At 41.3% G+C, this 26,829-nt stretch overlaps 1 protein-coding gene across 8 annotated transcripts; it reads right to left on the bottom strand.

Moving 5' to 3' along the window:
- Positions 1-242: 242 nt before the first annotated feature.
- Positions 243-26,809, bottom strand: TECR (trans-2,3-enoyl-CoA reductase). Of its 8 annotated transcripts, none has more exons than XM_054212613.1 (14): positions 24,810-24,905; positions 14,494-14,544; positions 13,935-13,986; positions 13,557-13,601; positions 12,104-12,207; positions 9,931-10,046; positions 9,706-9,811; positions 8,510-8,581; positions 5,142-5,214; positions 5,007-5,050; positions 3,567-3,624; positions 2,743-2,831; positions 1,649-1,694; positions 243-1,554 (listed from the first exon to the last, which is right to left on the bottom strand). In XM_054212613.1, exons 1-14 carry the CDS (start codon positions 24,834-24,836, stop codon positions 1,427-1,429), a joined length of 1,011 nt encoding a protein of 336 aa, XP_054068588.1. In that variant the 5' UTR covers positions 24,837-24,905; the 3' UTR covers positions 243-1,426. The 8 variants fall into 8 exon arrangements, 7 of the variants coding, with proteins under 7 accessions (XP_054068588.1, XP_054068587.1, XP_054068590.1 ...); XM_054212615.1 differs by lacking the exons at positions 8,510-8,581; positions 24,810-24,905 and adding exons at positions 26,071-26,156; positions 26,696-26,809 and having other exon boundaries at positions 244-1,554; positions 5,142-5,307; XM_054212616.1 differs by lacking the exon at positions 8,510-8,581 and adding an exon at positions 18,933-19,034 and having other exon boundaries at positions 244-1,554; positions 5,142-5,307; positions 24,810-24,882.
- Positions 26,810-26,829: the final 20 nt, after the last annotated feature.

Below are 26,829 nucleotides of genomic sequence, written 5' to 3' on the forward strand. Positions count from 1 at the left end.
AAATTCATAATGATCTATTGCTTCAGTTATCTATGAGGTCGAACCATCTTTAAGAAATTTTCTTTAGGTTACACAGAAATAATATCTGGGTCATGTATTTTTGCCGTGTTAGGTTTTTTCTTCAACTGATGTAGATCTTTTTTTTTAATATATATAAGGACATTCTTGCTTTTTTCTGTACAAAATATTATGAAACTTCAGCAACCAGCTGTCGTATTCTTCTTTTGCCATAATTATTTCAACTGATTTCAAAATGTAGTCTAGAATTTATTGCATGTTTCACCCTTACAAATAGTTGCAAAAATCTTTCTATACATCCATTATAGATAAATAAATTAATCATGAAACAAAACAGTATCTATGCATTCACTTCATATTCTATAATTGCTTCTTTAAAATGTCATTCAGATAGATTGCAATAGTCTTTTTTCACTAGATTTGCACAAAACCCAACTAAGTCCCACTGAACATCTTGTGAAAAAGAAAACACAGGAAGTCCAAAATGTAGCTGATTTTTCTCCCTGGCTCTGAAAACAGGAAGGGAGCTAGCATTCTGAGGACTTGCAGACACTTCATGTATTTACAAAGTGTATCAAAAACTATTCAGAGAACACTGACATAAAATGCTATGTAAAAGGTCCTTTAGTATCATAAAGACTTGTTATATGAAAAGAGGCCACATAGCACAGACATAGCATAGATCAGATCTTCTGAACCTTATTTACTAGTATGCAATTTACTAATGAAGACTAAAAACAAACAAAAAAACCTCAACAATGCAGGATGTTACATCCACAAATACTACAAATAGTTCTTACTTTGGATTCATTTAGCAAATTAGGGGTTAGACCCAAATCAGGGATTTGAGATATTGCCTATTTCTTTATTCCAGGAACTGTTCATATTCTTTGGTAATGTTATTTGTTACAAAGCACCTGCCTCCAGGCAGCACGCTCTCTTTTTCAAGTCAAAGGCGGCATATCATGCAACTGTCTTCGGGCCAGCTGGCCGTGCTGACTGAGCTGAGCTCTCTAGTAGTTAGCTGGTATGTCCTCGTTCCAATGTACTTATGTCTTGCAGAATGCCACTGCTAAATTTGGAGCTGCTTTTCAGCACAGACTTCTCAGTATCTCTGATCCATCAATCTAAATAGACTAGTACCGGAAAATCTAAGTCAATCAGGTTACAGTGAACTGAAGGGGCTTTTGACTACCAGCTGTGCAATGAAGCCTTATTTTTTGAAGGTGCTTCTCAGCTGAGAATTCTTGAATGTAAGGAAGTGTAGCTTTCAAGTGCATACAATTTCTCTCAGCAGTGGAGATTCAACATGCACCAAAATCCTTTAAATTAATTCACTTATTTGGCAGGACGTTCATGAGCTTTTTCTTCCTGAAGTTCTATGCAATATTCAAATTAAACCTTTTTCTTACAACAAAAAGGGAATAATTGGCATTCGAAGACTTGGATAATCCTTGAATTCTCGTAGGTAGGTGCAGTGTTTATCCTTTGCCCAGATTGTCATCTGAATGAAGCAAAGCAAGGTGAACAGCCCCACTGGAAGGAAGGGAGAAAAAGATATCTTTCATTATCAGGTTAAAAACACGCTCTTGTTGCTGACATAAGGATGAAGTACCAAAACATTACTCACCTGGAACACACTGAGTCATGACAGTGAAACTGATCCAGGTCCCCACCTGTTTTGGCCAAGGAAATTTAAAATATTTCTGGTGACAGCATTTGCATTTATGTCTCTATTGATCAAAAACAACCTTGTCCTAGTATAGGTAAATAAAAAAGCCAAGGTCAGCCAGATAATTTCTAGTGTTAATACCCTTTAACCAAAAATGTGAACAGTGCCTTATTACCACAAACAAAACCTTCATGTTTGCTTCCATAGCTATTATAATGAGAAAATTTTAAGCATTACAACATAGTGTCCTTTCCGTTTCTCTGACTAATTTTCATTTGTCACGCCTCCATCAGTGCTAGGAATGGTAAAATTTTATAGTCTGAGGCCGAATGCGGTTCTCATGAACTTCTGTAATCTGCACTGAAGTTAAAACCTGATGCTGTCCTTCTGTGTAAGAGTGAATTTTACACTGGGTCGCACTGGTTTTAACTGCTTTTGAGCTGAGTCAAGAGTTTGGCTCCTGATTAAGGAATACGAAGGGATAAACTGATTCAAGCTTTTAAAGCAGTCACCACCAGCCCAAGCGACTGTATAACTTAAGAAAATGGGGAAGAAGATCTGGGCCTATTTCCTATACCACAGTATCTTCTGTTCATCTGTTTCCCCATTTTCTCTACCACAATATCTTCTATTCATCTGCCCACTATCTTCCTGCATACTGTGATAGTCATAGGCTCTCTTATATTATGAATCCACCAGTTGCCCCCATCCCCTCATTGCAACACACTTGGTGGCAATATCTCCCTTTTCCTGTCTGTAAAATCTGCACTGCTTTAAAGTGTTGTATCTGTCTTGTCTAGCAGCCACAGTGAAGCATAGGCCCAGGGTTCGGGCTGTCTGTTTAGGGTTAACCCCATAGGTACTGCCTCAAGGGAAGAGAGGAAGAACAGACAAGTCCCTATCTGCAATCTGATTTCATGGGGTTTAGGGGAGGAGGGGAAATGTATGGAGCTGAACTCTTTCAGAGGTTTCTTCTATGTTTAACATTCCAAAAGAAATGAAAATACATTCAGCAAAACTAAAATCTGAACATCGTGTTTGAAAATACATACCTCATATGTATAGTTAGGGCAAGATACAAAGAAAAACAGCCATGTGAAAGGATTCTTTGTTGGATATGGGATCTTACGGGTTTTGGATCCTATAGATTAGAAAACAAATCACAAAATATTCACACTCCTAAACGTATTGTTTCCTATAAAGACAACCCAACTCTCCCTACTCCTGTGTCTCATCATTGTTAGAGGGACAAGCAGGATGTGGGAAAACAGGATGTCCTTTGGACACACAAGAAGGAATAGGATAACTGAGGAAATGTTCTGGGCATTAGAAAGTCATCTACACGTGCCTTTGATCACAGTCATTCCTGTAAGAAGAGGTACCTCAAGTTTTAGATTTAAAAGTTAAAGGTTTTCTCAGGCTGTCACAGAATGTGATTTTAGCTGTCATAGTTGATAGCTGTGGGATGTCTGGCTTATGCCCAAGGAAGCCTGGCCTGCACAGAGACCTTGTGCCCCCTGTAGAAGCCAGTGAAATGACTTTCCCTTGTTCACCAAAGCATAGCTTATGCTAGCACCCTTTCCTTTTGCACTACCAGTGTAACTTATATAACCGCTCCCCCCAACACAGCCTATAACCGGTAAAAATTACAGTAAGATAAGAAGTGCCATTTAACAGTCACAGTCTGGTGTTGGATTCCTTGCACTGTCTGATCTCCCTTAGAATCCAATCTTTACAGTGCTGAGCAACTCCTGCTCCCACAGCAGCCAGCTGGCGGGTATCAACGCCCTCCAGCATCAGGTCTTTCATGAGGTAGAGTAACTGCAGAAGTACTGAATGGCTGCATAAAAGTGAAAAACGATAATGCAATTTTTACCATTTCTCCGGAGGTCACTGAGTGCAACATGAATGGAAAAATTTCCAGCTTCACACAGCTGCAAGAAAAAGCATGATGGAGTTAAAAACGTGCTTCCCTCCTATTTACACTTCTTCCTTTTGTTATCTCCTGGGGTACTTGAAAAACAAAAAAAAAGGGGGGGGCAGGCCGAAGAATCTATTATAAACTTAATAAATATCCTTAACCAAGATTGCTGTCTGACAGGAGGATGGAATGTCTTTGCTCAAACATGAGTCCATATTATACTCTTACATATTTATTATACTTGCCAGCAAATATGGGCTCAGTGTCCAAAAGATCAAATTTACTACTTACATAATCCCCATGATATCTAAAGGCAATAAACCAAAGGGGATAAAAGCAAACCCAGGAGATACTTGCTTTATGTTTTAGTTATTCTTATGTCTTTAAAAACACACAAAAAATTGATTTGGATAGTTTTGGTTTCTCAAAAGTTATTAAAATCTCAAGGAAGATATGGGTTGGACTCTAAGTAAGTTTTCTTCTCTAGAGTATAATTGATATGAATCATGAAATATAACTGACCCAGCTTCCTCCACTTGTTTTAAATAATGCTTCCCCAATCAATTATGCAGAAAGTGTATTGAAATGACCCATTTATATGATTATGGACAGTCTCCAGTGACTGCAAATCATAACTACTAAAGCAAATGACTGGTGGTCTGAGCTCCGGAGTTGTACTACCAACTCTGTGTTTTCAGTTATGTGGTCTCTTTAAAATGGGAATAGATTATGAACTCTCAGAATTTTCATACTGGGAAGCTGCTTTGAGATCCTGCAGTCACTGACAATTAGTTTCTCAAAGCAAATGAACAGCTGATGTTCTAAACGAGTTACACATACATAGGAAAAATGGGTACATCTTTGTTGGCTACACTAGCGTTGCTTCTGGATGTATGAAATTTCTAGGAACTGTGAGAATGAACACAGAGTGACTTAAGAATTTTGCTTCATAAGGAAAGCTGTAAAAAATTTCTGAAGCCCAGCAAAATGAACCTCTACTCCCGGAAATTATCAGCAGTATACTTTCTTAGTTGGCCAGTTCTCTGAGCTTTTATGATCTATTGTGATTCTTAACACTCAGTAAACAGATCATAAAACAAACTCACTGTTTTTTTAAACAGTGGTAGTTCAAGAATTCTTTTAAAGATGATGAGAGATCATCCCAGCAGATAAATATCCCAGTCTCAGAACGGGTACTGAATCAAGATCTTCCCTCGTGTACGAGACCTTATTAAGAACTGAATGTTTTCTCCGTTCTGCATGCAAGTGCTTTAGTAGCATATCCCAAGTGTTCAAGTTCTAAGTATCTGCTTATCCTACTCATTCCTCCACTTATACAACATAAGAAATAAAGCAACATGTTTTAGCGTTTTATAAAAAGAGCAACAAACCTACCAGAAACATGATCACAGCAAAATTTATCTGTTTTTTCCCATAAGCTATTAAGAAAAAAAGAGTTTACATGTGATTAGTACTAATAGACAAACACATAAGTACTTAAATCATATTGAGGGTTGTTTTGCTACTTACAAGGAGGAGTGTAAAGAGGATGATTGATGTAATAAGCAAGCCAAGCTGCAAATCCCCAGTAATACAAGCAGTTCTGAAAAACAGGGATTTTTTTCTTTGTTTTAGTACAGTCCTCTAGGCCAGTATTCAGTGCAACGACCGCTGATAACAATGAATTGGGCTGATCCTTCAAGTTGTTGGCAGTACAATAAAAAATGACAATGCTAAGTGTGGTAAGGTGGGAGCAGACAACAGGAAATAACAGGAAGGAAGTGGAGCTCATAGAGTATTATTTTGTCTCAAATATCTTGGAGCTCTTTATAAACTGTTTTAGTAAGTATGATCATACTATTGAAAACAAATTTATCTTGTCTGGCAAGACATTTGACCAAAGATGAAGCGCCATACAGACCGTGTTTGAGAGAGAGACTTGTTTTGCTAACCCCTGAGACTTTGTAAAACCAGATTTAGGCACTGTGCTCTCTTCCCTGCTTATTACTTTCTATTGCCCAACCTCTTGCCTTTCCTCTTCTCCTTCGGCCTGCCAGTTTTCTTTCTTTCCCATGCTTTAACTTTTCCTACCTAAAGTCATGATGCCTGACACTTTCCTCTGCCCTTTCACTGCGATATCTTTGGTTTGTCCCGTTTGCTGCTGTCCTTGGTTTTCTGTGATCCAGCTTCCATTCTCTAAACTCTGATAACATAGCTGTACCAGTGGCTGTATTGACTCATTCCTGACCAATCTCAGAGCTTGTTCATAGGCTTCATCCATGGAAAAAAAAACTACTTACAATGACGATCTATACCTCTTGTTTGGTTTTCCTGGACCTGCCTCTTGTGGTTTTTGTTCCGCCACTCATTACTGCTTCAGTATCTTGGTAACAGGTTATCTTTTCCCTCCTTATATACCTGTAGGTATGAGGGATGCCCTTGGCCCATTCCTCCTCTTCCTTTATGCTGTCACCTCTAGGTGCCACTCTCTTGCAGACAGACTTTAGCCCTTGCCAACAACTCATAAATTTGCCTCTCATCAGTTGAGATTTCTTCCTTTATCAAACCTAGTGCCTCAGTTTGTAATGTTTTAGGGCATGTTTAGTTACCACCTGTAATTCAGCAAGACCAAAACTGAGTTCTGTATCTTCTTTTCACCACTTCTACTGTTCTTTTCCTTCCCCTTGTCTTCCCTATTATTTTCACTCTTGAGTAAAACACTGATCCTCATACTCTTTCTGGTGATGCTTTTTTCTTGGCCTTCCAATAGGTTCATGTACTTCAGACATTTCTGGGTCTTTCTGCTTTCTCCTTCACAGCTTTCCTTTCCTGCTCACGCAGCCAAAATTCTTATTCAAGGCTGCATTCTTTCCTGTCCTCACTGGTTTAACCATTTTTTTTTTCTGGCTTTGAGTTTTGCAGCTTTCTTCCCCTATATATACCAGAACTGCATTTCTAGCAATAATACCTCAAAAAGTGATTACCTCAGCGTCTGCAACCCACACTAGCTGACTGCAGTGTCTGATGGTGCGTTTTTCTGAAAATGCTGGTGAGCGATAAAACCCCCCATCTGCTGCAGTTGTATCAAACATTGTGTTGTATTTCCACTTTCTTTTCAGAATTAATTGAACCATTGAAGTGCCCAAAGACCTCAGAAAAAATGGACACTTTTTTGGGTATGCTGTAATACAAGCACATAGTATGTCCTTGCTCTGAGATTATATATTAATAGGTAGCTGATGAGAAAGAGCCAATTATTAACCAATAATTACAGATCAGGTGGGACAAAAGAGGAGAGAGATTAAGTAACTTCCCTGTGACAACTTCCCTTTCCCCCAGGAAAAGGAGCAGAGCCAGAAGAATGACTCCAGTGAGGAACAATCTAGTTAGTGTCCTATCCATAAACTACTGCTTCCTCCCTAACACTAGCTTCTTCCACCAACACCTACAATTTACTAACTGCTGTACAAACTTAGGTGGAAACAGTTCCTTGTTATCTTGGCACGGCATCTTATGAAAAACCTTTTCCTAAATTTGGAGTTTGGCACAGGATGGATCATATAGCAATGAATTTTCAGTAAAGTAAAATTAAAAAAATAAATGTTCATGGCTCAGCTCCCAACGATACATGCTGTAATTAAACTGAACAAGTACTATTCATCCAAAGAACATGATTTACTGCAAGAGTATTGCTCAGTTACAAGAAAAGGAACTTTAAGATGAGTGGAGTCTGCCACTGCTAAGGTCCTTAGCAGTGACAATACAGATGTCCAGCTGCCACCGGAAGCCTTATTGCTCATACGAAAGCCCCCAGTGAGGTTCAGACAGGAACAGCAGAGTATATGCGGGCTTCATAAACTCACTTGAAATAAAGAAATTGTTTCTGTGAATCTTTTCTATTCCAGGTGAATGATAAAGTTTTACAATAATCTCTTTATAAGAGATTTTGTGGATCAAGTTCAGGAATTGCAGGGATCCCATAAATAAATTATTCTTAAGTTTAAAACGTTATGGTTAGGATTTTTGTCTTCTCTGCTTCGATTGATGATCCCATGATTACCAAAACTATTTCTTAATGCCTTGCCTGTGTTTATTCATGACCAGCATGTACCCTTCTGTTTGTCTCATTATATTGTCTTATGGCTTAAATGGTATTTCTTTAGGTCTAGTGTTTTCTTTCCTTCAGAAAGTGACAATATCCCTGCTTTTTACCCATGAAAATGTTCAGTAAGACCAGTTATAAGACTAATCTTTGAGGAATTCCACTGGTACTTCCCTATTATTAAAGGTCTGTCAGATTTTTTTCTGGCACAACCATGATCATCTTTCCTTTAGTTAGTTCCTTTATCATCACACAATTATTGTATTGATTTTATCTTATTCACCCTGAGACAATTGTTTAATAAGTCCAGATAAATCAGGTATTCTATCTTTCCATTGCCTAGAAAAATCACATATCTTAGAAAGAATTATACTATGCTAGCATAAGCATGAACTGCTTTTGGCAAACCCCTGCTGCATTGCACGGCATCATTTTTTCGTACTTCCATTTGGTAAACAAAGGGTGAAAATCACAAGTCTCACCAGTTCCTGTCTCAGATCTCTGCTTATTGAGACTGAAGTGTCTCTTGTTAATGGTAGATTTCCATTGCTCTTAGGAAATAAGCTATCCATATCTGCTATGTATGTGCTGAAACACTTAAAGTAAGAAGCTTTGCCTACCATCTGTATGTGAGAGAAAAAAGGGAAGAGGGTGTGGCATTTTTCTCACTGGCACAATTTTGGAGTAACACCACCAAAGTCAATGAAATCATAAAAGCAAATCAAACCCAAGCACTGCTAAGCAGGTTCAAGAAGAACTGTGAGCAACTTTACAGATGAAAGCAAGTACCACCAACCTGAGAGGTGGAAAACCAGAAGTCATCACAATGACTGGTACAAATGCCAACTTTAGCAACAGTTTGTATGGTCTGAAAGGAACGAGTAGTTGTCAGAGATGGCAGTGAGAAAATGAAGATTTATGACACTGTACAGATTCTTTTTCAAGGTAAAGTTGCTCATTTATTTGCTGTTTAGCATGCATTAGCTACTATTCTGTCAAGAGCAAGTCTTTAGGAGATCTGATAGCCTTTTAACAACTCCTGCACTCTTCTGCTGCAGAAAACACAGTAAATTGCTAGGGAGGATTCTTTCTGAGCGCCGCTGCTCAACTACAGACTCTCCTTCCATTTAGAAAGCATGAAGCTATTGCCAGAACGACCTGAGTGGCTGCGCAGCTGTAAGGAGTTAGCCACAAAGGAGAGCTTCAGCTGCTGGGAGCACCACTGCCATAACGCAAATTCCAGGGGACTCTCTAAATACCGAATGTTAAATACTCAAATACTGATGCTATACCATACGCTTTTCCAGCTTCCTGTCTTCCTGAGTATAAAGCATATTTTTGAATACTAGTGTGTACTCCGTTGGAAATGTTTGTAAAATAACTAACTACAGCCCATGCACAACCGTGCAGGCCGCTGTACTGCTCCGCAGCCATCTAGGAAACAGGGGGTCTGCATCTCAGCAGCTGCCCCATGCCACAGCAGCGCCAGTGACATTAGGGACTGCTCCTGCGGGAGAAGAAAATGCAGGACAACCGAGCTGCTTTGCGCTAGAGCACAGGTAAATTAAAGTTGCTTAACAGCAAAGAGAGCATTAGGGACAAAGAAGACGTAAAATGACTGTCAGAAAATGTACTTTTTTTTTAAAAAAAAGCAACCCTCCCAACATTGTGCCTGCCTGTGCTACCTTAAAAGTTAACACTGTTACTAAAACCTTCACAGCCAAGGCCCTCAGTGAAAAGGAAGGGTACGCTGAAGGTTTAAAATTCTAAAAGAGCAATGAGACTAGTATAATATGAATAACAGTATGGCAACATGTGGGTTATACAATAGCGACATTAAGAAATCTTTTAAAGAACTACAGCTTTACGGGTGAGATTTGCTGTGCGTTACTACAAAAGCCACATCAAAATTCTGTGCTGCAGAGGCAGAGCATAGGTCGGCTAGGTTGGATTTGTAAGGGGGGGCTATGGATAGATTCTGACACAATTTACCTTCACAATATTCCTCAGTGGCATAGTTCCATGGGAGAACCGATGAACAAATACTGTTTCAATCAACCTTTTGATGTAGTGGAAAGAATGGCAGATACATGCCAAGCTAGAAACAGCAAGACAAAAGCATTTAAGAGTGCTTAAAAAAACCAGGTGTGGCAAGACATTTGGAATAAGACTACAATGCTAACAAGAAATACTGCTCAAGCCTGCAAACGGACTTACTTAACTACTGGATGCGGGCTTGATGTAAACCTCTCATCCAGTCCATAGACAAAAGGCATGCGGAAATAAAACAGAAAATAGATGAACAATGGACCTGTATATTCTATCAAAAATACCTGCAAAAAGAGAGAAAATAATTAGACAGCTGAATTAGATGATGGTTTTGCTTTGGTTTCTTTGTGATAACTAATGCAGTGGGATAAACACCTCCACTGGCCCAGGATGGCATTTAGAGAGTCAGGGAGGGAACAGCAGGTTTGGGCTTGGGCTGTGAATCTGGTAGACATGCACGTAAATGTTTTGCGATGCGTTTGCTTCAGTTGCATACAAACAGCCATTGCCAGTGCAGCTGACACAGCATGGGTATGAAAAGATAAGAATGGCAGCCCAGAGATCATGGTAAATATGCATGCATGTTACATTTAGGCAGCTCTCACCCTCCTCTTGCCCTCAAAAACTGTTGCTTTATTTTGGGTAAAAAAGAAATTTGGTGAAGAATTTATCTTGAAAAAGAGGAGCTTTGTTTCTAACAAAATAATTTTGTTTAAATTGGAAAAACAGCTTGGAAGTGTTCACAGATGACCCCATCTGTATGAACTGTTAGCACAGCAGATGTCCCAGGAAACAATTCATTGTTTGTTCAAACAATATTTAATTTGAACACAAATGAGAAAAAAAAAAAAGAAAAAAAAAGAGGAAACTAAAGAAGCTATTATCTAACTTGATTTCATTTCAGATAGGTGTGCATTTCTTAGGAATGCTGCTGTAAATTGAAGTTAACTTTGGACCAAACATTAACAGTTGGATTTTTCACACTTCTACAAAGGAGGAAGGTAGGCCCATACATCATTTATGGAGAAAGAAGGGAAATTGGTTGTACTTCTCTCAAGAAAACCACCCAAAACCAACAAAACCAAACCAACAACCAGTCACCGTTTTCTAATGTGTTTAGGGTTATTTTGATACTCAGAATAAGTTGTGTTATCAACTTCTGTAACAACCAGCATTTCCTCTGGTGAAGATCAGATTTGATTGTAGATGAGAAGTTTGTCTTTTTATTTGATAAAACTGAAGGATATCTTGGCTTACATTTGAATGAAGTAGCTTGAAGGGCAGGGAGAGCAGAATGTGAAAGAAAGATTATGGAATGGCAGAAGTCTGGTGTTACTCTGCACTGTGATATTTTGGTATATGTTAATGCATGTGTGTCTTAGAGTCTACATTGCCATTAGAAGTTTCTGCCCGTCTTACTGTTTTTTGGATTGTGTAATAGTTGCTTGATTTATCAGCATTGCATCCAAAGTAATGGCGTGAATATTCAGTCTTGCAGAACATTTGACTTTTTTTATTTTACCTTCTGTGTATGTTGTCTGTGCTATTTGTCCTTAACACAAGATTTTATTAATGTCTCATAGCTAAGAAATGGTAAATGTGCCTTTAAATTACAGGGTATTTTTCTCTTTGTGCTGTTTCATTGGAACTAGAGTAATATGTGCATCATGGACTTTCTGAAGAACTGAAAGGGTCATTGATCACCTACTGCATAAAGAGCAGTGCAGTGTTGCGTGCTGAGTTGTGACAGAATTTGCGTTTGAGCTAAAACAGTAAATATGCGAGGTCTTTGTGGATGGCAACAAATATTGCAGAGATTCTCAGCTGTCATTAGCCTGCCACTAGCATCTTGGGACACAGCCACATGCAGACAGCTAACTGATCTTACTTTTGTGCATTTTCCTGCTGAAGTCATTTCAATTAGTGATATGTGAAGCTGCCCACATGCCTCTTTGCAAACTTGTAGGAGCGTAATACTGATCTTTATCAGGGGAGTTACACAGGCCCTGTGAAGCAGATCCCCAAAGGCATTTAGACACCTAGTTCCTAGTGATTTTGTAGTAGACATCTAAATCCATTTGAGAACCTGCACCTCAGTTCAGTAGAGCCAACCTGCCCTGCAGGAAGTTTTCCACTGCTGCTCTCCCGGGGAACTAGGCATTCAGAATATCCTGTTACTGCTTTCCCTGATTAAATGAACTGAAGCAATGAGGATTCATTGCCTGCATCCACTGTCAGAGCAGGCATCATGCAGAAATATTGGAGAGAGACAAAAAGTGATGTAAGGATTAATTATGGAAAAATTGCCATTAAAATGGCTCAGACTTGAAGCATAGCTCACCGTAGTCCATCCTATCTGTGGCCCTAAATCTTTAAAGTATAAGGTAGCAGTTGTGCCAACAGGGAGGTGCTGCAGGATTTCCTCATCCCTCAGGGACTTTCCTTCTGAGAAGGAAAGAAGTAATTACATCTCAGTGAAATTCAAGTCAACTTTGGTAGCATACTAGCTTTATATTGTGCTTTAACCAATCTGGAAGATTCTTTGACATGACGTGGGTTTATTGGAGTCTCAATAAACAAATGAAGAATGTTTATACTTAATTTTGATTTATCCTTGTAATCACATATAAGCCTGGATTGTCTATTCACACCAAGACAGTTAGGAGAATTCTCAATCCTACGTGCCTGCCTAGTCCAGTAGACTTGTTTCATCATTGCTACAGCAGAATTTGCTGGTAGGTCACTGCCCTTTAACATAGTTCATTGACCTCCTAGTCAGCTGCACCTCCAACTTTCTCCTCTCTCTTCCTCTCTTCTCGTTGCTCATTGTCAGACAAACAGAAGCTAGGATAAGCTGAGATTAGAAGGCTCTCCTACAGAGGTTTTCATTGCCTTCTTTTTTCCCAACCAGCCAGCCAGGAGGTGATTCCACGGGACTTGAGCTGGTACTCAAGCTTTTAATGCCTAGATCTGGGGGAATCTCTAGAAGGCTAGCATTTTCGCATGGTGAATCTCACAACATAAGTCCATGGAGGAATCTGACGAGGTGGATCTTTGAAGAAGGAAATAAGATACTCATAGGCCTGTTTTCTATGGATAGATTCTACACAATGAACTAATCTCCACCAGCATACTTTTAAGGGACTGTTTAAACAAAATTATGCTTAATGGAAGCAAAAGAAGAAAGTGCTACATTTTATACTGAATGCTAAGATGAATTAACAGTTTGGCAATTAGACTTTCTTCTGTGCACCCATGTACTAAAATGCTTTTAGTAGCACTACCTACAACTGCATTAATGAAGTCAGCCAGCTGGCATCAGCTTTGTCAGCAAATCCTACATCCATGGCAATGTGTTTTGCGTTAGCTTACCTCAAAAGAACTGTAATTCCTCCCTGAGAGCAAAGGATTATGTGAATTGATAGCTCTAACTCATAGCCCTTTTTAGTACTCCCAGCTGATCATCACTGTGGAGATCACTTCACTGCAGCTAAGAGAAATTAATATCTAGATCTTGTGCTGCCTGTCTTGAAAGTGAAAGTGCTCCATAGTTAGAAAGTGCTTTGGAACAATGTGCAGACTCCCAAGTTAATTACCAAGCTCAAGGCATATGGGTGGAACTCTGCTTGATGCTTTCAAAAAAGTAAATTTTTTCTGGATTCTCTTCAGCCTTCATAGTGCTAATTAACATAGCTGGAAACTCATTCTTAAGAGCTAATGCCCATGCAAAGTACACATTTTTATGCCAGGCCCCTGCTCAGAGCTTTGTTACTCTAGCCCTCACCAGCACTTACTTGGATCAAGTTTTATCGACTGCCTTGCTGGATACCACCGAGGATCTGTAAGACCATACAGAATTGTGTGATATGCAATGTTTGGTTTAGATCACCCACTATTATAATGAATGCAACACAACAGAATGAGATTTAGTTACAGATTTTTGAGAATATTTATTCAACATGAATATCTGTGAGAAATTGTGCAGCAGAAAAAATACAGAGGTTTATCAGGATCGTATAAAAATTATACTGAATTCTCACTGTGATCGCATTGGTGTGCAGGTTACTTAGCATTACACGTGTACATCACATGTTGCAAATTATGTTAATTTTCTCCTGTTTATATAGTGGATATTCTGACGTGACATGAACTGCTGCAAAAGTTATACTCACATAATTTATGGAACATCAATCTGATCTCCCTAATTGTGGCATTGGGTTCCACCTAGGCAACAAAAAATATCGCATATGTAAGATGCATATTGTGAAAGACAACTACTAGGTGTAAGAATATTCAAGAAGAAATGTGACTTAATGTAATGGTATAACTTTCTTACAGATGGCTAGGATTGGTATGGGTGATTCAAAGTACTTCTTACAGGAAAACAGGAGGACAATTTGTGACATCTGTTTCAGAGGCAGCTTCTCTAGCAGTGATCGGGAGTTACTACAACAGCATTGACAGTTTGATGGCTTATGAGTGAGTAAGACACAACTGGCACCATCTTTCTTAGTGAAGCAGCTGAAGTTGTGCCCTTTGCCCAAAAGCTCCTTCTGGAAAAGGGCTGAAGTGCTCTGTAGTCGCTATGAAGTGTGCATAATCGTTGCCTCTTCAGTGGCCAACGAAAGGATCCCGGGCCATGAAATACCCTTCATGAACACTAAGTTTACTTAAGAAAAGTTAGTAATTTTTAAATAGTGACCTAGCATTTTAAACAGATTTTTGTTTTACCTTATCTAGGAAGCATAGCTGTTTCTTTGTCTTCCAATCGAGGATTTCCACCTGATGGGACACAAAATGATAATTATTAATTATTGGTTAAAAAATATCTAAACGTTTAGTTGATTCTCAAATTCACAATCATTGTTCAGAGTGAGATAGCATTTTTCCCTGATCTGTAGACTGTGTTAAAAACACTTCTGATGTGCTCAAGAGACAGCTTTAATCATAAACAGGTTCTCAAAGTGCTCAACTTGCAAAAAAAAATAATATTCTTGCCAAATAAATTGTCTTCCTGGATATATTCAGAAGCAGAAGTAGCTAACTTATTGATCAAAACACATTGATTTGAGGTATTTTCTTATGCTAGAGCAAAAGGAATAAGTAAGGGATAGAGTAGTTTCACAGCAATCACTAAGGAACAGAATTTTTATGATTTGTAAAGCTAGAAAGATGGTTTTAGGAAAAAAAATAAATATGCACATATATGCATGTAAGCAAATATTCTGAGTACATAGAGCTTGAAGATTAATGTGCATTGTTCCCAGAATATTTTTTTAATTTTATATTTTAATTGTAAAGAGGATGGAATATTTTAATTGTGAAGAGAGTGTAAAACATCAGTGAACATAATGAACAAATGCAGCTAAAGATCTGGACTTCACAAATTGTTAGGAGGTTGTTATAGGAATATTCAGTGTTACTCTTGCCTCTCAGATCACCTGTATTAGTAACTACTTATTAGCCTTTTATATTCCAAGCAGCGGTTTAGCGGCAGCTCTGAAAAGGAAAGAGCAGTTTATTTCCGTGATCATATGGCACTTTGGCAAAAGGTTACGATTTTAATCAACAGCCAAGCAGAAAAGTCCCCAGACATTTCAAAGGCCAGTTGCAGCAGGCTAGCAAGACCTGAAATACAGTGATGGTGGTTTCATTTCATTTGTTCTCATCAAACGCTGTAATGGAACTTTGTGGTATAAGAGTGAAAGTCCAAAGCTTATCTGTCACACTAAATGACTGGGAGTATCATTACTTAATACCAAAAGCATTTGTTGATTATTCTTTTTAAAATAAACATCTATCATTAATAAAGTTTGGTATTAACTGGCCAAGAGGATAGATTAACATTAGACTTTAAATATGATTCCATACTAAAAATAGGAGTCACAGTCCAGTATCTTTCTAATTGTGTTGCTTTGAAGAGATCACTTGGTTAGAGTATCTTATTTCCTTGTTTTACTTGTCCCAAATTGTTCTTCCTCTATTGGTACCGCAATGGAGCACTTCAGCTCCAGCCAGAAGTATCATACCTGATCTCCACAAGGATACTAACGCAGTGATATTTTCTACCTGTGCTTTGTAAGCTCTTAAGTGGACATCAAAGGATGTAAGCACTTTTCCTCCTTTGTGATGCGTAACAAATGTGTGACCAATTACTGGGATATTATATGTTTTCCCTTCATTTTTTTATATTTGAGAAAACACAAATTTCAAGTTTTAATGTCTCTGTTTGTGGGACATGCCCATGGGAAAGAAAACGAAGTGGATTCCATTCCCAGAGAGCTATTTTCGAAATACAGCATTCTGACGCTTGCAGCCCACAAGTACTGTGAGGGCTGTAAACCATTTTTTGTTCTTTCTGATGCCAAGGTGCTATAGGGATTATTGAAAACTTTGGTGTATCTCAAAGGTCTTCTGGCAATGAATACCATTGGTCTGCCCTAGAGACTGCAACTGCACCCACAGTTTTAGCAGTCTCCTTCCCTTTCCATAACCATTCCCAGCATATACATTCTGGATCAGTTTTAGTCTATGGCCTTCAAGTGGCTGTATTAGAGGAGTCTTCTCCAGACCAATTACAGAGTGGTTTGGGTATCTTTCTGCCACCTATGCACTTTTAATTGGGTTATTCTCGTTACACACAAGGCCAGGCTGAAAATTATGGAGCATTTTCTTTTGCTCTGTGGTTTTCGTGTGAGTGGCTGTACAGAAATTAAGGTATTTCTGTGAACCTTTGGAATCAGTGTGGAAGACAAACAAACAAATCATCCAAGATCTTCTATACTGTTGTTTGGTTCTATTCCAGTATGTCTCTCTGAAGTGCCAAACAGACATACCTGCCTGTACTGGCCCGTTTCTTCAAATACCTAAAGGGAGCCTGTAGAGATGATGGATTCAGACTCTTCTTGAAGGTACACAGTGATAATGGTGAGAGGCTATGGACAGCAATTGCAATATGAGAAAATCCGATCAGATACAAGGAAATTTTTTTCACGATGATCTTGGCCAAACATTGGAAGAAGTTGCCTAGAAAGGATGTGGATCTCCATCCTTGGAGGTATTTAAAAATGGACTGGATAAGAACCAGTGACATTTGATCTAGTTGTATCTGCTTTAAGCAGGAGTTGGGCTGCATGACTTCCAGAAGTCCCTTGCAACCTAAATTATTCAATGTTTCTACTTTTTTTTTTGGACACCCGTTCCTGAACCAGAAACATTTCAGTTACGTTCAAGATCTAAGCAGATATCAAACATTCTTTCCCTTTTCAGAAAGACAGACGCAGGAACACAGCTTTAGATTCCACTCCAGTCCACAGAAAGTTGTGCGACAACAGAGTGAAAACAAGGTGACTGTTTCCTCTAATTGTCATGCCTCTTAGCTGTATCAGAACATCCCCCAGTGTTTCGATGTTCCCTGCATAAGGGACAGAAAAGCCTGATGCAAGGCAAGAAACGTTATCTTTTCTGAACATAATGGCCAATCAGATAAGCCCACCTAGCACTGAACACAGTGTGTCCTGTCTTCAGGCGCAGCACCAAGTCAGTTAATGTATTGGTTGGCAACAGCTGATAGACACCCAGCAATCTGTTCTTGGAACACTTACTGATGGGTATCATCCCTTTCAAACATAAATTGTTTGGCTCAGAGAACTTTAATTTCTATGTGTTTTCAAAGCATTTACCACAATAGGACACTGACTGTTGGCATGCACTAATGCAGTATGACTTACAGTCTGCGTATTTGGTAAATTTTTAACGGCATTTTAAATGACAGCTTCTCTAAAACTTTGAGTAGAACTTAATCAATAGGCAGATTTGTGCAAGACAGCTATGTTTATAAGTGACTACAAATACATATCTTCAATGTTTAGATAACAAATTTGTTCTAGTGCATAAGGATTAAAGCTTAATAGTGTCTTTGAAAACAAAAAATCTTGATTATTATTGTTTAGAACAGGTTGAGGGCAAAGAATAATCAATATACGATATAAGCAGAGAAAAGTACATTCAACTGTTAAACTTTTATTCAGAAAATAAAAGTGGAAAATAAAAGGGGGGAAAGTTTATTCATAGGGGAAAAACAGTTGAGCAAACAGCATTTAAAAAAGATTTTTAAGATGCAGTGCTCCTGCAACAGGATTACAAAAATGTAGTCAATCAAATTCATGCAGTTTAAAGGCATATCAAATGCTTAAGGATCAACAGATCTTCAAAAATTATGTGATAACTATTATGGAAATACTGATACACTTATCATGTCTGTGCATCCTGGAAGGTTTGTTTGCAGCCGTTTGTACTCAGCAGATACAGTAAACTGTAGCTGAGTGAGATTTTGGGAGCACTGATGTAAGCATATATTGTATTGATTTCTTTTGAAATTACTCAGTAAAAAAATTTGCTTATTTTACAGTCTAGGAACCAACCAGCCCAAGAATGAGTAATGTAGAATGAATTTTCCCTGAACTATTAGAGTGCTTACAAAGGCCAGGTTCCTTGAATTTGCACTAAAAAAACCCAGTGGTTGTCACAGTCCTAATTAAATCTTTCTAAATATTTTATTTTTCCTATGGAATTAGTAATTTTCTTTAGAGTTTTCTGGTATACTGTGTTGTTCCTGAAGGAAGTAAGCATGTCTTAGTGCGATCTCACACTAGGGCATATCAAGAATAACTTTATTGAAGGCAATAGAATTAAGGTAAAGGGAAATTGCTGCAAGCGTGCTTACACTGAAACTACGTTTGTGCTGCTTCTGCTGCTACAAATGACTTTCAGTCTGAAATTTCCCTTGCACATGAATGTGCAAACTGTTGCAGAGGAGGAATCTAAGGATCCATCAAGAACGGTAGCTTTCTTTCAGATGCAGCCAGCAGCAGGTGGCTCAGAAAAAGTAATTAAACAGGGCAAGAATATAGAGAGTGGGGGTAAGGGAGGAGGCAGACACAGAGACTGCTATTTCCCTGCACCAGAAGTGCTGCCTTTGTATTAAATAGCTTTTCATGGATTTTTCCTCAATTAGTTTATCCGCTTGCCTTTTAAACCCGTATAAACATTTCGCATGCACTGTGTCCTGAGGCAGGGAGTTCCACACCTTAGCCACATGCTGTGTGAGGATTTCCCAAAGCAGAACCAAGGCAAATGTTTAGCCACAAAGTGAAATTTCATCATCTTACCTGCAGACCTTATTCTGCAAGTAGTCCAACTAAGTAAAGCCTTACTTCTCTGAAGCAATTGGCTCATATTTCATGAGACTGGAATCTTATTACATTATTTCACTGTGTATAAAGAGAGGAGATAACAGTGACACCCATACTCAAAGGGGTTTATACAAGTAAATTTCACTTTTGTAGAATTTAGATGGCTGAGATTTACAGGTTCACAACATACATATTAGGTACTTACTCATCAGCTTACTAAGTTCTGTTCCTATGCAAGCCAACAAGCACCACTGTCTGAACTGTGCCGAAACTCACAGTACACTTTTATTTCTTCCACCTGTTTCAGATTTGTTAGGCATGCTTCCATGTAAATCCTCGAGGACCTTGATCCAGTAAGCATCCCAAAAGTCACACATCCCAAAGTCAGCACAATGCACAGCATTTAGATTATAGAACCACAGGATAGTTTGGGTTGGAAGGGACCTTTAAAGGTCATCGAGTCCAACCCCCCTGCAATGAGCAGGGGCATCTTCAACTAGATCAGGTTCCTCAGAGCCCCGTCCAAGCTGTCCTTGAATGTTTTCAGGGATGGGCCATCTACCACCTCTCTGGGCATTATTTCTGGGTGAAACTAAACTGTCAGCAAAGGAGATGATCTAGTTCTTCATGCTTTATATGTAATGGTTAGATACACTGCCAGGAAGTGGGAAAATTGCTTTAGGCTGTCTTCTGCCATTCACCACGCCTCCCATTGAACACTTGGGCCACCAAGCAAGGAATAAAGGATTCAAGAGAGACCAAAAAGTATAGGCAGGAGTGGACAGAAGTGTATTCCAGTGAAAAGGGCAGTCTCCTACCAGAGAGAAAGCCTGAATTCTTGTCTCTCCGGGCTGCTTCAAGCACTACTCCCTTCCATTGTCATTCTGTTCAGCATTTCCCTTTTGGGATACCACACAGTGAAGGGGTAGAGTTGAAGTAAACTGGGATACCTTAATCAAATTGTCATATCCAGTTTTGGAGATGGGTGCCTAACTTGAAGGCATGGCAAACGCCAAATCACTTCATGGGCCTGGGCCTGAGGATGATAACAGTTGTAGAACTACAAATGATCATCTTTCAGAAAGACAAATCCATTTATATAATTGACAGAGGATAAAATGGGTCTATGTAAGAATGGTCAAGAAGGAAAAGGAAGGTGTATTCTCTTTGGAGTGGGAGACTGGTTTATTTTTCCCAAAATGGAAGACCTGTTAAAGATCTGTGCTTTCTGGGTCTCGAAAGCCTATGAAAGCTTTCCAGCTTTCACTAGCATGACATCTTGCAGGAGGATACACAAGATGGGAAAGGAACCTGCACCAGTGAATACTGACTCAGTGGGTATTCACTTACACTGGCTAACACAGAGCTGCACATTGCCAATTTCCCAGGCATACTGAGGAGTCACATCATCACTGAGTATCACTGTCACTATGAAGCAGGCTGGAGGGCCTCCATCTGAGAACCTATGCCAGCTTTGAGTCAACACTAAGTAGACATCCAGGTTTTTCAACACCACTGCATAGCCTTTTCCACGCATAACAGAAAACATTCATTGCCTCAGGGTTTTAGTTTACGGCGACTGTTTTCTGCTATGACAACATTCAGGTAGAAGAGGTTTATAAATTGTTTGTGAAATCACAACCATTTCTTTGCACCAGCACTGTGATTTGCAATGTTGAACTACAATATCTATAGTTCCATTACTACTATTCGTGGATCATTTGGTATATGGATGTCAAAATGTACATCCAGTGTTTGCTTTTGGCATGGAATTGAAGAGACTGAAGAGAGACAGATTTTTTTTCCCTTTTTTAACCTAGAGGTATCAAGGATGGGTCTGCTGTCTTTTGACAGAGCAGGGAGCCCTAGGAAGTTTGGAGCCTTTATACTGACAGATGAACTCACAAGATTTGTATTATTTTTAAAAAATACACTTCAAAGAAATATATTATTTTGTCTCAAATATTATCATCTCTTTCTGTGATAATATCTGATGTGTTACTTCTGAAAACAGAGCAGATATCTTCAAATAGCAGGGCAATCTTCAGCAGTGTCCCTTTAAATGACCATTCAAATATCTCTTACGTGGCCTTGTCTTGCTCAGGCAGCTCTTGGAGGATACAGAATCTTAAAATCCTCTGCAGTCCTGCTTTTGGCACTTGCTCTTGGTGCTCTTACTTGATGAGGCTTTAGACAGCATAGCTCTGAGTGGGAGAAACCTTTGTAACAGGAGCTGTGACATCTCAGCAATGCTAGCTGGGCAGCAGTCACCCCCCCCCGCGCGCGTTCAGAGGGTTTTCATCACAGTCAGAAGGGGGAAAAGCTTTAAATGCCAGCAAGGGGGGCCAGTACATTATTGCTTTTAGACTGTACTGCATATGTCAGTTCAGTCTATCCGCAGGGAGTGAAGACTCCAAAACATTTTTGGTTATCGCTGCTCACAGAAGGCACTTCCCATCCAAACCAGTTAAAGAAGCACAAGTAGAACTGCGGCTTTTATGACAGTAATTTTCTGCAGTACGAGTGTATTAGTTCAAGTATCTTTCCTCTAGGAGGTCAGAGCACCATACTATTTGCTTTATATGAAGTGCTTTTGCAGACCTAAACCTGTCAAGTAGAAAGAAAGTGTAGAATTAATTAGTCTAACTTCAGAGCTCTCTACTACAGACATTTATGTCTGGGCACGTCACGTAGACATCCTTTGTATGGAAAGGAGAAAAGCAGGCACTTTTAGGATAAACTGTATCATAAGCTCTGAAACATATCTAAAATAGGTCAGAAGAGTTGTTTTCTAATCAATTTGGAGAAATGAGCACTGCTAGAGAATATTAATCATGCAGATACAAGTCTCTGTCATAAATCTCTAAATTTTCAGAGGTGAATCTCCTCAAATTATCAGGTGCAGTACTTTCAGGTATGTACATATTTCTTTAAACTGTAGTTGCTCTTGCTAAGCTTCTCCTGAGCTATTAGTGACAAAAAAGCTGAGGTGAAATTAGAAACATACCAGTACCTGAAGTACAACAAGACCTATTTTAGCATTATTACAGAATAAGAAATATAGAGGCAGACATGAAGACATAGGAGTACAGGGACCTGACTGTGCGTATCAGTTCTAATACGGACATCTCATAAGTAGAGGGAAATCACTCAGCCACTGGGGTTTTTGCTGTCCATCCATTAGGTCTAGCATACTTTGGGTTAATTAGGCGGTTGCTGATAACTCTTGGTACTAAGATTGAACACAGCCAATTCTAAATAAGGAGTTAAATGTACTTCCAAAGCTGAATCTGCCTTTCACTGGCTTCTTAATAGTCATTTTAATACAATGTTGCCTGTTTTTTGAGTGTTTCTGTCTTTAGCTGCCTGAGAAAGACAAAAGATAAAGAAAAGGAAGGGAATTAACAGCCAGTGTCTCAGCACTCGGTCTGATGTTCTTGCCCATCTTGTTGCACATCCATTCACCAAAGAGTAATTATGTTCATGCATAAAAGGGAGAGGACCTTCCTACATACTCAGGAACCTATGAAATTGATTGTGTACTAAAAGAGGAAGAAATATTCCACACCAATAAATCTCTGCTAAACTTGTAACAGTCATTTTTTAAAAAATTCAGGCAGCGACAGTTTGGTGACTGTAAAGCGCTTTGTGATTCTTACAAGGAAGCACCAGAGAAGACCAATAAAGGGTAAACAGTTTAGAGATGTACAGAGAAAAGTACAGAACTATACAGTACCTCAAACAGGGAATGCTAATGTTTCTAACACCAAGAGAGATTCCTGCCCCCAGGAAGCATTGGGAGAGGTTGGACAGTTACCTTCTCTCTTTTGGTACCTCAGTTTTGAATGCGTGGTGGGGAAATGCAATTCAGAATTCAAATTCAATGAATTTATAACAGAAAGCAAATCCATGGGGAGAACAGCACAGAAAGTGCTACGCAACAGCACTGCTCAGTGCTACCTCGGCTGTCTTTGTCCACATCCTACACCCTGAGTCAGCTCAGACACAGACTGGATGAGCTAGGCAAATCTGTTTCCACCCATTAGCTGCCATACAGAGAAAAAGACTAAGACATACAAGGCTGACATGTAAATTCATGAGGCATTCGGAGTTTGGATTAGTGTCGCTTAGACAGAAGATCTTGATTTAGGGCTCAAAAGACCTGTATCTGCTGCTATTGTTCTGCCTAGCAAGAGGGAGCAGGTCATTCCACTTCCATGCGTTTCCCCATCTGCAATATCAGGTAACAATAACCATGTCCATGATTTTGAGGTCTTCTAGTAACAAGTGCTATTCAGAAGTTCAGTATGGCTAAGGCAGAAGAGCAAACCTGCAGACCAGACGATGACCGAAGACTTTCAGGAGGGTAATACACACGTGACTGCTCCTGCATTTGGATCTCTCAAGAATTTGGGACACTGGCAGAAATGCAGGAGGCAGTGAAAAGCTTGGTTGTTTTTCCTGAAAAAACAGGGAAGTCGTCGCTGCAGAGGAAAAGACACTGTGCAGGTGTCTACCTCACACCCACAAGAGCTAGAAACAGATTATTTTGCTGAATTGTTCGTGATGTCCAGAACACTTTTATAGCTGTGAAAAGCAAAATCTGAACTTCTAGGTCATGGTAAGTAACTAGAGGAGCAGCTGTTTTTCAGATTGTTTTGGATTCTGTTAATGTTATTATAACAACTGGTTTGTATTTTGCATGGGGGAATGAATTGTGTTAATTTTTAGGCAAGTCACACTGGAAAAACTGAAGTGTAAGCCTGCAGAAACACATTCAGGATTGCTGACATTTAGCCCGTACCGACCTGTTTTTGTAATACAAGCCACCCTTAAGGATTTTTGTATTAGCCAGCCTAACTAATTCCAGCAAAGAGCCGGAGTGGCTGTGTATGGAAGTTGATGAGACACGCTACCCTTCACACTCCCAGGTGCATGTTACTCTGCACTTGCTGCGCACAGAAGGAGCTAACTGTACTGCGCTCCCCCTGCTGTTTCTCATTTCCCACGCAAGACCGGAACACCCCGTGCTAAGCAGGGGCCGGTCGAGCCAGCGCGGGGCGGGGGCCGCGGGCCACCGCTCGCCATCGCTCCCCCGCGCTGGACGGCGCCCGGTGCAGCCGGCCGGGAGCCGGGCCGGGAGCTGTGCCGAGCGCCGTCCTCTCGGCCAGAGCACCAACTCCCTCCCTCGCCGGCTCCCGGCCGCCGAGCCGAGCCGCCCCGGGGTCGCTGCCGCCCGGGGTTCGCCCGGCTCAGCGGGACGGCTCTAGGCGGGGTGCATAGCGGCTGGCGACAGGGTCTTCCAAGAAGTTGGGGACAGAAGGTGCCGAGAACATTCCTCGCTCTCGCTCTTTCCTTAACGGCTGGGACGCGCTGCCAGACGCACCCCGGCAGCCTGACCACGGCTCTGCCCTCGGGGGGCGGTCCGCGGAAAGCCCAGAGCCATCGGTCCGGCGCCTCCGCGGACCGCCGACAGCCCGCCTGGTGCCCTGGGACCGCCCCCCTCTCTCTGGGGCCACGTCCGAGGACCCCCGGGGACGCGGGGAAGAGGAGCGGCGAGGGGAACGTGCCCGGGGAAGCGAAGGACGGGGCGGGCGGGGGCCGCCACTTGCCTCTTCGCTCCGAGGAAACCCCGGCGAGCGGCGTGCCCCCCGCCTCGGCTTTCCCTCCCCCGGTCACTTGCCTTGGCAGACCCGGGAGCGGATGGCTCCGGCTCCCCAATGCAGATGGAGAGGGAAGAGAGAGGAGTCTGCCGGGATCCCGGGCAGACCCGTCCGCCGGCGGCGCGATGCTGCGGGGCCCGGCCCGGGCTCTCCCCGTCCGACCCCCGCCCCCGGCGCCTCCCGCACCCACCTCGAAGAAGCCGGCTCTGCCGCTCATCCTGCGGGCTGCCGCCGCGCCGCCTCCCGCCGCCGCGGCACCTTCCCCGGGCCCTCGCGCTGCGGCCAATCCGGCGGCGCCCGGCCCCGGGGAGGGGGGAGCTCCCGGGGCAGCGCCGGGCCGGGGGGGGCGGCGCTCGGACCCCCCCGCCCCGCCCGGGGCCGGAGCCGGTGTCCGGCGGTGCGCGGCGGGGAGACAATGCCGCGTCCAGGCGGCAGCGGGGCCGCCGGCAGCCTGCAGCAGTGCGGGGCCGCCGGTGCCTCCCGGTAGCCAAGTTCTGCAGCTCCCGGTGTTCAAAAACCGGGAGAGGAGAGTAATGTTCACCCACCGCCTGGCGTGACGAGTCAGTGGCATTTCGTTCGAAAGGGTAATTTATTTTCCTTCGAACGGCACAGAATTACTGCAGGAAATCAATCGCTTTTCATATTTTTTTGCAGATCCGAAGCAGCTTAATGAGATAACCTGCTAGAAAGCATCCTCCTTCCTTCCTCTGATAGTTTACCTCAGGTTTCAGGGGTGATTGGACTGACAACAGAACTCTGCCGAGATCACATCTTCTCCCGTGATGTGTTTCCTGCCACTGCAGAGAATTAAATGCATGGCATAAAGCAGTACAGAGGCTGATACTATTTTTCCTCCAACCAGTCTACATTACGTGATATCCTTTTTCTAGAGCTAAGGTAATTAAATATCAGAAAATTCTACAGTGCTGTAAAGGAACATTGCTTTTTCACTGCCATAAATTTCCATTAGACAGAAAGATTTATGGAATACACTGTTTGAAAACCTTCTGCAATCCCCAAATTTAACCAGCTTCCATAGAATTATAACCATCAAAGCTACTTAAATGAAATACCAAAGAATAAATTTCACCAAAAGAAAAGGCCTCTGCTGGAAAGCCAGAAGGCTGATCAGAAAGACCCAACAGGACAGAATTCACTACTAGCATAAATATGGGCAAACCTGTGAAGGCGTATGGAGGTGTATGCTCCTTCTCGAGCCAATTACAAGTCTGGATGGTCAACCTTTGGGCCAGGCTAGACATTCCAGATTTTTATGTTAAAGAAAAAGAAAACAAAACTACTGCTTTTCTAAATAAGCTGACATTTCTTTTGGTATACTTCACTTCCAGATGCTCTGTATTCATACAATGAGGAAAACCTTTCAAATACATGAAAGTAATCCAATATGGAAAAGTAATCAGAACACAAATACAAAGAACATTTAAACTAACCTTCTGTACCAGAAAGCGATCAGGCAGTGCTTCAAGACTGACAGAAGTTATGCAAATTGGTTCTCTGTATTAGCGCAACATGCAGCCTGGGGAAGAAAAATCTGTTAGAAACACAATTCAAATTCCCGTGCTGACAGCAAGACTACAATTTGCGGCTCACTGTTCCCTTTAACTGTAGTTATGAAAAAAAACAAAAAAAGAAAACACAAATACAGCCCCCCTTGAATCTCCAGTACAGAAGGACTTTCACATTCAGAGTGCAGTTTTCCAGAAGCCACCTGCTCTTAAAAAAATCCTTCGTTTCACCCAGTGTGTCTTCACTGAAACCAGCTGGTGTAAAACCGGAGTTACACCCTGACGGTAAACTTCTAAGTTTCATCAAAATGTAAACATAACCAAACTCGAAAAGCATTTGGTTTCCTTTTTGGGGCCTGTTATCTCAGTGTCTATCCTAAACGGCTATCTGTCACTTGAAAGCGCCGTGACCAAAATTCGGGTGGTTCCATCGATTTTTCGAGCAGCTCCACAGCTGCTGTTTGCGAGGCGGTGACACCGGGCCCACCGCAGTCACTCACAGCCCGGCGGGCGCTCGGGGGCCCGCGGAGGGGGGGGGGGGGTGCGTTACCGAGCGGCGGGCAGCCACCGCCGGGCACCGGACGGACGCGCACAGACGCCCTGGGCGGCCGCCACAGCCCAGCCGGGGCGCGGCGGCACCGGCGCCAGGCCCCGCCCCGCTGAGGGCCCCCGCCCGCTGAGGGG

This window comes from Rissa tridactyla, chromosome 8 (genome assembly GCF_028500815.1).
Source record: "Rissa tridactyla isolate bRisTri1 chromosome 8, bRisTri1.patW.cur.20221130, whole genome shotgun sequence".
NCBI classification, from domain to species: Eukaryota; Metazoa; Chordata; class Aves; order Charadriiformes; family Laridae; genus Rissa; species Rissa tridactyla.